The sequence below is a fragment of the Bombus pascuorum genome, chromosome 1, assembly GCF_905332965.1.
Source record: "Bombus pascuorum chromosome 1, iyBomPasc1.1, whole genome shotgun sequence".
Taxonomy (NCBI): domain Eukaryota; kingdom Metazoa; phylum Arthropoda; class Insecta; order Hymenoptera; family Apidae; genus Bombus; species Bombus pascuorum.
In genome coordinates this window covers 2,951,188-2,964,281 of record NC_083488.1, presented here as the reverse complement: position 1 = coordinate 2,964,281, position 13,094 = coordinate 2,951,188, and the positions used below count along the sequence as shown (strand labels likewise).

Here is a 13,094-nt window from a genome sequence, read left to right as displayed (position 1 = left end):
TAGCAGCTCAAAGCTTCGCATTGAACGTCATCGAATCGCGTCCATTTTTCGCTTGTATTTTTCGTCAAGTAGCTTTACTACGAGCTACAGCTACCAGCCATATTGTCGGTATCGGAGGACACACGAGCGTGGACCGTTCGCGAGAACGGTACCGTCGGCATCGAAAGCGAGAAGAACCTAGGAAGCGCATTAGCTCGCCTGAAAAGTAGCACACGCGAACCAACCTGGCAACTTGTCGCGAAGGAACGAGCACACCGAGAGAAAGATACAAGTGTGAAGCTGCTCCGTGAGAAGAGTTCGGAGATTTCGACACATTGTTTCCATTCGCACCTATCTCGTCCGGGCCACGAATTTCTTGTAAACTCCCACGCGTATGGTCGCTGAGATCGTTCGAGAAACGCGAGGTCGGGCTTCTCTAGGTGCATTCAACTCGTCCCGGGCAGCGTTGGTGGGGTTTAATGGGCAGCATGTCGTTCCATGAACACCGGCAATCATGACTTACGCGTATCGACGCGCGAGTGCGCGCGAGAGCAACCCTCGGATACGCGCGAAACGCATAGGACGCCCGAGTATAATGCCACGGGAACGCTTTACTCGTGGCCTGTTTCAATTTAATGCACAATTGCTCGCTCCGTGTCCCGCTTTGCGTTTCCTTTCTTCGCCGATCGGTTGTTTCGTTTATGTGCAGAGCCTCGTTGCTTTGTATGCGTGTTCTTGTATATGTGTTCGCGGCCGTTCGTGTGGCCTGGTTGAGTTTTCAGGATAATGCAACGGCGAGAAATGGGCTCGTTGTTCCTTGTAGGTGTCACGCGGACATGATAATCATTCGCGATATGACCATTTTTTAATAGCGAGCCGTGAGAAATGGATCAGATTAAATGGTTTGTAGCTTGATAATTGATTTTATATTAACGGTTCTTATTTCTCGATAATTTATATCGAGAATTTAAGTCGTTTAACAGCTATTTTAAGTACGTGAATTTCCTATGAAGAGACGGAATATGAGTCTTTTGAAAGGTTTATTTCTATATTTAATACTATTTTTCAGTCCTTCAATTAACGGTAGCCGTGGTTTGACTTGGTCCTAGAGGCTGACTTATTCAAGTAGTGTAAAATAAAAAAGTACATTATTCATTGAATAAAATGAGATAAAATGTGAAATCGAACATTGACTTTCCCTTTATCCCCGGACAAGACGATATTGATAAGCGCATTACATAATCAGGGGAGAACAGTTCCCGTTTTCTCGAAGCGATCGCAGTAAGCTAAATTATCAAGAGCCTTCTTCCTGACGCGGTTCCTGGAAAGCCGCTATTACCAACGACCGATAATCAAGCGATAACGATCGTCCGTGTCCAGCAGCGGCGAGAGTGTGCGGCTGGTAGAATGCATTTTGCATGCACCACGGTATCCCAGATTACGGCGCCGAGCGCTGTTAATTGGTGCACACAGCACGATTGCGCCAGGATGCAACTGCCGGTGTGACTGCATTCTCCTCGCTGCAGCGCTTGCTAGTCCGAATTCTTCGCGTGTTAAAATGAAACGCGAGCTCGATTCTCCACCCGCGGATAATTACTTCTATCTCGGCACGTGATTACACACACGATGCGAAAGCTAACGAACAAAAGAGGAATGGACATTTATACGAATCTTGCGTTTCCTCGTTGATTGGGTGAGGCGGGGAATCTTATTTGCTTTCAAATCAATACAAAAATTGGATCTGTTCAAAAAGCAAGGAATAGTAATCGAATGGTAGCCATGATATTTCAATATCGATAACATCCGAATGCTATACCGTCATCACGGTCGAGAGATTCGGAAAAAGCGAATGCAAATACGCATACATACGTACACAATGTATATACAGGAAGCAGGAGAACGCGAGAGTATCGTTTTCCAGTTCAATGCCAGGCTCGATATCGTACACTATGTTTCATCTACCAATGTCTGCATGTATCATGTATGATTCTACCTTCTACCCGAAAGGCTCCATTCGGTGGTCAGGATGTCGCTACGTGGTGCACGTAGACGACGATAACGCGGTTTCATTGCGTGCTCCGATCGAATGGCAACATCGTGGCAACGAACGAGGAGGCGAAATCAATTAACTCGGCCACGTGTGTGGACGCACACGAACCTGACCTCCCGTTTTCCATTGTACACGCGCGTAGTAGTACGCGTAGTACAACCTACAGGGTTACGTATGCCGTATACTATACGTACGTTCCCTCCGTACGTATATAGGCAGCGTTGTCCTGAACGAGCGCGGCCTGTACTCGCGTACATTAGCCGCGTGGGTTGCCATGGGCAACCCATGACTAACACACGTTCCAGCATCACGTGTCTCTCCCTGCGTCTGTCCCTTTCTCTCGTGGTTCGGCCCAGTGCCGTCTTAACTGGAGGCGCTGCGCGTCTGTCCTTTCGTTTCTTCTATTTTATCACCATTTTGCGTTATTTCTATATTGTATTCTTATCTTTTGTACAAGAGCGATATTTTATACAAGAAAACTTTTACAAGAGAATTATCTTTTTCGATTAGATGAAAGTTCTTTCGAAAGTTTGGGTAACCGAAGCTAATCGAGAATTTGTTCGTGCTTCGAGCGTTTGAAGATACATAAAATTTGGAAGTAAAACGAAGTAGAGGTTAGTAAATGTTTTGTTTAACGTTATTGGAAAATTTGTAGTTGTTTTTATCAATTTTTTGACAATATCACGCAAAGAGATTGTATAATGATATACATAAAGTGGGTGATTATTTGTTAACTATGTAACAAATCTGTATTTATCGAGTAATAGATAGAAACTACATAGTAGTATTATACGTTAATCAATGATAAATGTGTGAAAATATGGCTACCTTTTTTCGTATGCATTTCCTAGTTACGATACTGAGGGTCAATCTTCGTCCTGTGAATTATGTCCATCTTTTTCTAGGCTATTTCGCTTCTTCGAGTGCCCTAGCATCGGGTTTGCTCTTCTTCTCCTCGTTCTTACCGTGGCATACTTGGCATTTTCATCGTCCCTCTTTCTTTCTCGATGATACCTAGTTCAGGGATGTACCGCGGTCCATTGCAATTCAACGGTGCGTGATTTACATGGCTTACGTAATATTTCACGAATTCATGGGGTGGTCCGGAATATCGATTATTCTAATCGCTCTTGATTACTCTATTTTATTACTCTAGAGTGGTTCTCCTGTAGAATTGCTATTTATTTACGCTTCTCGAATGGTAATTTCATATTTTCCAAACGTTTTTAATGTAATACCACATATAATAAATTTTTACCGAGATTTATTACAATTTGTTTTGAGATATCGTACATTCTAAGCCAAATCGTTAATTTTATGTACTTATAGATGTAAAATTTCAATTGGTGATCGCGTTAATAAACATTACGTAGAATTTTTATCACAAATTAATAATTTCGTTACCAATCCGGCTCTTCGTTACTGAGCTAAGGAATGCTTTCGTTCACTAAACAAAAGCTTCATTTACATCAACCTAGGAGCTAATAATCTGGACGAATTCCACCATCCGATATTACCTCTTCCATAAGACTGTTGCTATATCCGTATCTCATAAATAATGTCAGCCATATCGAGCTAGAGTGGTGGTTTCTCGTGAACGATTCTTCCTTATCGGCAATTTGTTTCCCTGTACGAATCTATATCGTGGTTCCCGCGCGACCAAAGCATAAAAAAATGAAATCCCCGGCGCTAGAAGAAAGTCGCTATTTCTGGTATCCCTCGGGGCGTTAGATCCAGGGTCTCGACTGAAAACGGATCGTCCCTGAACTCGTAGCTCGTAGCGACTCCACACGAAATGGAAGGGGTCATGGAACTGCGGAGAGGGAGGAAAGGATCGAGTTGAAGAGAGACAGACAGTTCCTGGTGGGGGAGGATGAAGGACATGAGCAAGAGGAAGAGAAACGGAACAGGGATGCTGCTCTTGAACAGAGACGATGTGCACAGGCTAAGAAACGAAAGAGAAAGAGAAAAAATTATTCCTGGCCACCCTCGTTACGCGTCTTCTTTCCTCCTTTCTTCGTCTCTGTCCAGCTACGGAATATAGTTGACGTTTTTCGTGTAGCCACGGGAAAGGAAAAGCCACGACGAAAGAGGATGGAAAACGTAGCGAAGGAAAGGGAGGTCAAACAGAAATGCGGGAGTATAGCGGTAGAAGAAAAGAGGAAGTCGGGATAGACGGGGGAAATAGAGTGGTGCTGGAGCGAGGAGGGAAGCTGTACGAAATATAGAGGACAGCGTGGTCGCGGTATAATATATACGACGAGGCTGGTAAACGAAGGACAGAGGGAGAGAGACGGAGGGGTCGAGAGTTACCAAAGAAACAGAAACGAACGAAACGGAGAAGGAAAATGCGAGGCCAACAAAGGGTGGGAGGAAGATGGCGCAAAAGCAGCGGCATAGAACGTATAGAGAACAGAGAGGGCGCTAGAGGTGCACGGAGCGCTCTAGAGTGGAACCGAGACAGGATGACGAATCTACGAGGAAGAGAAAGAAGAAATTAAACGGAGAAAGAGGCTCGAACGAGAGAGAGAGAGATAAACGTTAGGTCTGACGAATCATCGGAGAGGGACGGAAAATACGATGTGACTACGAGCGACCGGGAAAGAAAGACGAGAGGAAGAGGGAACGAAAAGGTGAAAAGCATAAGAGAGACGAATGATTCACTGAAAAGAGCGAGAGTGAACGACGCATGGGGCTTTCACGGATACGAGAGAGAAAGTTTAGTAGCAGTCGAAAAGAGAGGGAGAGGACAGACAAGGCACGTCTAGGTAAAACAGAGCGAGAAAAGGCTGGCAGCAGCAGAGACGAGACAGAGTGCGCCCACCAAGCCGCCTCCATACCACCTCCAGCATTCCCGGCCTGCACACACAGTTGCAGCTGCACCGCCGCCGTGGCTCGCTCGTGTGCACATGCGAGACTGCGCGCGCGTCCGTCTCTCGCTCGCAATCATCTCTTGGTTCGCCGGTACGCTCTGTGTATTAACGACGCGTTCTCTTCTCGATATCGAGCCGTATAGCGTGTGAGTTTTTCCTCTCGATAAGAGAGCCTCATGTTGAAAGATCTAGTCGGCCAGTTTGACTCGTGACTATCGTACGAGAAGGATCGTTTTCTCTCAATCGGATTATCGTGTCAACGTTTTTTTCGCAACTTCGGAAAACTTCCTTACGAGGATTCTTTTTTTTTTTTTGTAAATCGTTTTCATACTCTTCTGACAAAATCATTTTACCGCTTCGTACAGTGAAACGTACAGTGAATAAGTTTTTTGGAGTTCATCGTTATCGGAGCATACACGATTGGTGCACGTGTGCATCCGTGGTCCCGGTGCGCACAGTATATCGGAGCTTCGATCAACGAGAGAAGCTCGACACCTCGTTAGCGTCACGGATATATTACATAGTCGGCACGAAAAGCTTTGACATTTGGCAAATGTCAGTGACAGTCGTTGGCGGTGTGGCTTCCGCGTAATCGGAGCGTGGTTCGTGATAAACGATAAGGAAAGCGGTCGTTGTAGTTCCTTTCAGTGTTTCCCATTTCGACATACGAATCCGGCCGGTTGTTTTCATTAATCTCGTGCTACAAGATCGAGTTCGAGAAGAGACATGTGATCTTGTGTTGGAAACGAGTAAGGAATAGAATCGAGAAGAAGCATCGACTGGTCTGATCTCCGAAGGCTCAAAAGTCTTGAAGATGGACTGGATGAGGAGACAGGACATTAAGGAGGAGTCACCGGAAACTCCTACCGCTCTGACACCGGATGAACCTGACGAGTGCTACTTCGAGGAAGACACCTCGATAGACGAGGGCATGGTACGTGATTCGCGTGGTAATTGCCTCTCACACTGTTCGTTTATCGAGATACAAAACTCCTTTATTTGTAAATTTAAGCCTTGAGAAATTGATTCGTCGAATAAATTTTAGCTAAATTTCGTTTTCGTCTGCCCCCCCCCCCCCATATTTTATACATCATTTCGTATTTTCTCATAGTATTCGATGAACAGAGACAAAGTATAGCAGTTCTGAATGTAGGAATAATTAAAAACTCGTGTGTTGGAGTGGATTAGCGCGATGGAAACCGGTCTATGGCGTTCGTCGTAAAAATCGTCAATTTTCGATTACGTAACCGCGTATGGTTTGTCACGTTCGAAACGCGTGTCACCATACACGCGGTCTCTTTTATTAATGGAAAAGTCTGCGTGTTAATTTAACGCGTCGCCACGCACGAGGAACGTTTCGAAAGTTCGCTCCGATCTTCACGCCGATCTCGTTCCTGTCGAGCAACGTGCGAGGGCAACACCGACGTTACGCATCGATCTCAATGGAACTTTGCAGGAACGTGAAAAAGCAGCACACTCTCTAGTATTTCAATGTTAGACGTCGATAGTCAGAAATTGTGTGCACTTTATGTTCGTATAGCTAACTCTATTCTATTTTCCTAAAATTCTATTTTCCTATTTTCAATCGCCTAAAAATTATCGGGAATTCTCGACAGGTAGTAATTGAAATCAACGTTGCGCGCGTTACATTGGCTCACAGCTACGTAAATTCTGCGAGCTTCATTCTTCCAGCTGTGAGGCAAACTCGCGGAGATCCACCGGGCAGGGATTTAGGTCTGCCATTAATTTTGCTTTATCTCACCTTGACCCTTTCCTCCGCGCCCCTTTTTAATCTTTACGAGGCTGCGCGAAGTAAGAAGTTATTACGACGCTTCCTTCCGGCGAGCAGCGCCGTAATTGTTATGATTTTAGCGGTGAAGTTGGAGCGGAGGAAGGTTTTCTCTCTCGCTGCTTTTAAACGCTTGATGGATCTATCTGGAAGTTCTGGAATGGCACGGAGAAGTACCATTGTTAGAATGTAATATTTCAATGGAAGCAAAATGTTGATTCGTTCGTTACGCGTTATCTTGTTTCATACTATCTTCTCTTCTTTCGAGAAGAATATTACGTACCAAGAATGGTTTTACTTTGGAAAGTTGAATTTACGTTGTTCATTTTAGAATGAAATTTCAAATTTAGAAATTACAGTTACGTGCTAAAAAGAAAGTTTAAACTTGATGTTTATTAAATCGAGCGATTCGATCTTTTTCGTGCCTTTATCGTGCAACTCCAGACCTCGTTTAAAATTCCATCTTCAACATTCGTGCAGACTCTTCATCACCTATATTCTCATACCAGTCTGCACTCCATATTTACGATCATTTACTATCAGAAGACTGTGGATGCTTTATTTTAAACTTTCGTAGCGAGACTATCGTATGTCACCATCAGATCTTCGACCGAATCTGCACCAACAATCACGTGCAACCGTGTTTCGTTTGCGTGCAAAGTCCCTGTTAGATTCCTCGATTTGCCTAACGATACCCTCACGAAGGAACGTCGCGATTTCGTTGCATCGATGGAGTAATGGTATCTCGAGTTACCTCCGGGTAATTGGTACGCGGGGTGGTCGAACAGCATAAGCGTGCAATGGCCGTTAAGGGAAATTCGAACACGTGTCACGGACCCTTTCCTTGGACCGACAGGGCGCGAACGTTGCAACGAGCTTAAGTGGGCAACGAGAAAATGGACTCGAGTGTAAAGTTACCTCGAATCTACAGTTACGGGCATTGTTGCGGCCGTTCTGTTGCCTCTGAAGTGGCTGCTTGAATTACGGTGCTGAAGCCCCGGGCTCGATGGAGCACGGGGCCAGGCGACCGTTGTACGCACGGCTTAATAATGCGTGGCCGCGATATAAACATTTAGCGCGCTCACGAAAGATCGATAGTTTGATCGTAATGTGCTTGAAACGTTGCGATCAATAGGGTCTGTCGTGTGTTGCGCAAAGGGAGAGGGGAAATTGGAGAGTCGAACGGTATCTGCATAAAGCGTGGGAGGTAATGTAGCGATTTCGCGTTTGCAGCTGTGTTTCTGGTTTAAGGCGCTCTGCTTCGCTGTTTCGTGAAATATTTTTCATGATGTAATCGCCGTTTTCTGATTCTGATACATCGTTCTTAATTTGTCAATTGTAATACTTGTTGTCGTATGTGGAAAGTTTCTTTTGTGGTTAGAAAATATGTGGTAATTAAGCGAGGTTGAGCTTGATTGATAGAGAGAATGATTCGGAGTAACGTAAGCGGTCTAATGAAAATATAAATAGATGAATATGTAGATTTCTTTTGTTGGAAACGAGATGAGTAACGAATAAAACAGCAATGCGCGGAGCATGTTACGATGGACTCGATCTAACCCGTTATTAAATCGCAACATTCTACCATCCAATCTCCTTCACCGAAACGTTCTTCACGCTTCCGTTCCTCGTGCTTAACGATCGAGCTCGCTGCAAACCAGCAGTGAAAAAAAATCCTGTTACAGATTAAGCTAATTACCCATGTAACCCGTGTTCATTATCTGTTTCGTGTTTTGGTGAACGCTCGTGGCTACGCGGCGAATACGTCGAAGGAGGATCAGCGACGCCGTGGTTATCACAGCAGCGTACCGGCGAAAGACGGAAGTCACGTGAGCTCTGGTAGCCTCTGTTCAGTATCAGAGACGGGCACGGGCTCGTTTTTTCTTCCTAGACCCGAGCTCGATAAGAGGAAACGATAAAAGTCGCTGGAAGCCGCTTCGAAACCTTGGCAACGTCGTGCTTCCAGACCAAAGGGCCAAGGATGATTCAGCGCCAGCTGCACGGCCGAGGGCCGCCTAAATTCGCCCTCGAAAATTTGTTAGTCAAAATCGAAGGAAAAGGTGGACACACACGATCGATCCTCTTCGTGACGCGCTTCGAGAGACACGCGTTCCTCTCGAACGCTCTTCCGTTCGCAAATTACACCACGAGATTTATAGCTCGCCACATCGTTTTTTCACCGTCGATCGTGAACGATCGCTCCGCGGAATTGGTATAATTTATGAATTACGCCGCCTTGCCGCACTCCTTGTCTCGGTAAATCATGCGGTGTCGCGTGATTACCCGCTATCTCGTGTTTCCCTTTTTTTCTACTCGTTACACGGACAATGCCGCACGAAGACGACTTTTTGACGGTCTATCGTGGGCGGTTTCCAGAGGATGTCTACTCGTTGGGATATATAACCGTAGAAAAAGGAAAAACGTGTATATAGAAAATAAACGAGGCTATTAATATGCCAGAGTGGAAATCTATCGCTACTCCCGGCAAACACTATGTTCTATTATAATTAATTCTCTGTTTGAACATCGACGAACTGTAAAAATCTCCCCGAAACATCAAACGTCGAGTATAATCGTAATCGGCGTACAGTTGTGTATCGAACATCTGTTACTATTTCTGAGAAATATCATATTCCATGTATTTACGATATTTTCCCAATTGTATCAACTCCAACAGACTTCAACAAACCCAAAAATCTGCTCGTTGAAACATCAAACGTCGAGTACGATTACAATCCGTACTCAGACCGGGGAGTTGGTAGTTAAAGCGATTTCCACGAAAGCGAAACGAGGTAGTATGACAGCATCGAACGCGAATGCCCGGAGATGGAGGGAAATATAATTTCAATCGCAAAGAGGGAACCCATAGGCAGTGCGGCGCTGCAGGCAGAATACCAGGGGGATGTTGGCGACCAGTCACCGTGGCTGCTCACCCTCTCATCCTGTGCCTTCACGTTGTGGGGGATGAAGCATGACTCACCGGGTGCCACCAACCCTGTTTTTCGGCTGTCTCGTGCCGGGAATCCACCCTAGAACGGTCTCTCTCCCTCGCGGATCAAACGCAACGAGGAGAGAACGAGCATTATCATAATCCGTGTCGACAGGCTGTAGAAAAAAAATACGGAGTCAGCCACGCTCAGGTGTCGTCGTTCGTCTGCCGTTGTTTGCCACGCTAGCCGAAAGAATCCGAGTCACGATGACTTGGGGTGGGTCGTCACGGACGACCGGATTGCTTTGAAAGTTAACACGATGGCTCTAATTCCTGTTTGCGGAGATGAGAACTGATCTGTCACGTACCACGACGAAACCGTTCTTCTTTCCTTTATTAACAGCTTCGAATCACGAGAGTTAGCTCTCTTGAACAGCTCTTGCGAGTAGCTCGGATTTATCGATCGATTTTGGTAGAGAAGCTTTTGATTTTGGATTGGATGGAGATAGAAAACTTTCAATCATTAAGAACCGAGCAATATATGTATACTTTATCGCGATGTTACGAATACTTGAGTTTCTTTTCTAATTTTATAAAATTACCTACAAACCGATGGAAAAAATATTTGGAAATTCTGTTTTTATAAGTACGTTTACTTACAAAAAAGGCCATTAACACACCGGAAACTCTTTTCTTTGTTACTCAAACTAAAACTCCTTGACCCAACAGAATTTCACATCGTTACACAATAAAAAGCTCTCATTCTCGTATTACCATACTGAACTAATATATCTTAAAGCACTCGTGTCTACATTTAAAGAACAAAAACTTGTAGATCCATTTCTTTTTCATTTCCCAGCTGTATTTTGAATCGTAGGCTTAGAAACAACGAATGGAATAAATTAGAAAAAAGAACGTTGCCGTGCACACGTGGCTGAGGGAGGCCAATGGTGTCGTCATCGCGTTTGCTTAACGAATTAATCTCATTATTTTCGTTCGTCTTGCCCTCCATGCCCTAGATAGCATGGCAAGAGGGAGGACGGGGCGGGAGGTGTACGTGAAATGGCATCTGGAAAAGCTCGCATCTGCTATGCAATACGAAGAAACGAGTTTCGATGTCGAAAAGAGATTACGAACCTTTCGAAGGAGGAGGAATACGCTGGATTTATGCGTTTCCTTTGGGCGTGCTTAAGGCCGATATGCGCTTTCGGACGATCATTATTGCACGAAGGCGACCGGACTGTGGGGAGAATGAGCTCCGCGCACCCTCCATACTTCAAGGACGGAGATTATCTTTTATCATCTCTCGATTCAATCGATCGCCAAGGAGAAACTATTATCTGTTTTGGTAGACAGCTGGAACAGAGAATCACTTTTTTTTCATCTCGATTCCAGTCTACTCAATTGGCACGAGCTTCTTGAAAGCTCGTAATATACTCGCTTATCGAATCACTTTTTGTTTGTGACGAATTGATTTCGTTAAATCTCTAGGCGATTTATTTTGTTATTGTTAAGTTTTCTTTTCAAATCCTCCCATTTCGTATAGTTACACACTTAGAAATAAGCGATTTAACAGATAGATCGATCGACTTGACGAAATTGAGAATTGCAGAAAAGCGATGGAAAGATTTATTTAATTAAGTATAGAACGCATATAGAACGTCCATATAACACTCGTTAGAATACGTAATAGGTGAAACAAATCTCTATTTAAATCCTATTTCTTTAGTTATTCAGATCACAGTCACAAATATCTACCTTAACTTCTAAAAAGTACACCATCGTTCACAGCGAAGCAAACTTTTACAATCCAAATCGGCCAAATGCAGCTGTAAAGTAATCAATGTTTCCCTCGATGTCGCAGCGTAGTATGTCATGCAGCTATAGTTTTCCGATAGCGTGACTCGGATTTGGATTTTCAGTCGTGAAGGCTGTAATTTGAAATTCATACAAGAACATCCGATGAATGGAAGTGGACATAACGCGACGAGCAGACACGTTGCTTCGAACGATTTGCCAAACGCGAGCCGACGTGATATCGATTCACCAGGCCCGATGGACCTTTTTGCTTAGCGTTGCAAGGGGATTCTGCGACTGGTCGGCCATTCGGTGCAAAAACCTCGCCAAAGAGAGAGAGAGAGAAATCTCGGCGTGGGCGAATGGTTATTATTGCTTGGCGCCAGACTGGAGGGGTCTCCATACTAAGAACGTGTTTCAACTTCGCTATTCTCTCGCGAACGAAAGAATCGCAGGCGAAAGCGATGGAATCATCGACAGCCTCGGGGATATCGTGCACTTTCGACCCCTTCGTTCTTCTAACCGATCACACTCGCTCGATATCGTAGGTCTATTGTTTATTCGAAATTACTGTAATCGCCTAGGTGAGAGAGTTTCAAAAAAACTGCAAGTATTTGTTGCTTTTTTTGTTCCATTGTAAAATGGATACGCCTGTTGTTATTAACCTTGTAACGATCTTCGAATTCCTGTGTTTCAATTACCCTTTCGCTTTTAGGTGAGATTATCTCGCTTTAGGAATATTTAGGGCTTGATTATTCGGATTTTTCTATAGACAAGTTGAAACGACCGTCGTGGCGATGATCGTAAATTTAACGAGAAGTGGTCGTTGTCACCATTAGGAATTTCTGGTTGTTCGAACTGGTTTCAAGCTCTACCTAGACCTGATTAGGCTCTTTATGGAATGTTATTTATCACAAAGTGGTTTCAACCACGATATCGGTCAAATTTAAAGCGAGGACGACAATCGATAAAAGTAGGAAGAAGTATCCTTCGTAAGCCAATTAAACACCTCGTTACGATCCATACGATGTTGGACATTTTTGTTCCTTTTTTTCTATTCGGAAAAGGGAAGGGAAATCGGTCCGTTTACAACATACAGTATCAGGTTGATGTTTTCTCTTCGAAGCTAAGGTTTCTTGAGTTAAACTGTGCTGAGCTTCAGCTGTCAAACGAAGCAAATATTTTTAAGCTTAGGATAATGTAGTTTGGCTTAGCTTTCCGGTAGATCGCTGGCTTCAGAAACTTGCGCGTTCCTTGGGGTACCCTGCTGGATTCCGGGGCTGACGCGCGATATTTTCTAAGTGGATTCGCCTGATAATACGGAACGCTGGTAATGTAGTTAAACGAGGGATCGAGTAAATTCTCTTGATTTTCTCGACGATACCGTGTTAGATTCTCTATCTAACGAGCGCGATTCCGCGTCCAGGAGAACTGGACAATCGCGAAACGTCGCGCAGATAACCTCGACCGCGAGGGTATCGCCTTTCTTATTGTCACCCCAGCTGCAGGAGGAACGTAACGCGAGACGTAGCCGCAGAATGTCGCGGCCAGATTACGACAGCCATTTCTATGTGCATTCTCGCCCCGCGCGGCGTAACGGTTATGGACGGACGTAAGATGTTGCACACCGCGCTCGGCTACGTTATACGCGCTGTAAGAGAAATTGGAGAGCAGTTG

The 13,094-nt window shown here is 44.6% G+C and overlaps 1 protein-coding gene across 3 annotated transcripts in view; it reads left to right on the top strand.

Moving 5' to 3' along the window:
* LOC132916134 (amyloid beta A4 precursor protein-binding family B member 1-interacting protein) overlaps positions 1-13,094 on the top strand; it is a 149,393-nt gene that overhangs the window by 75,903 nt on the left and 60,396 nt on the right. Inside the window, exon 1 of one of the 3 annotated variants that reach the window (XM_060975938.1) lies at positions 4,922-5,836. The exons of the other annotated variants lie outside the window; for them this stretch is intronic. Within the exon in view, the coding sequence (XP_060831921.1) occupies positions 5,717-5,836 (120 nt within the window). The 5' untranslated portion in view covers positions 4,922-5,716. Of the gene's footprint in view, positions 1-4,921; positions 5,837-13,094 lie in introns of those variants that run through there. 3 annotated transcript variants of the gene reach the window in all.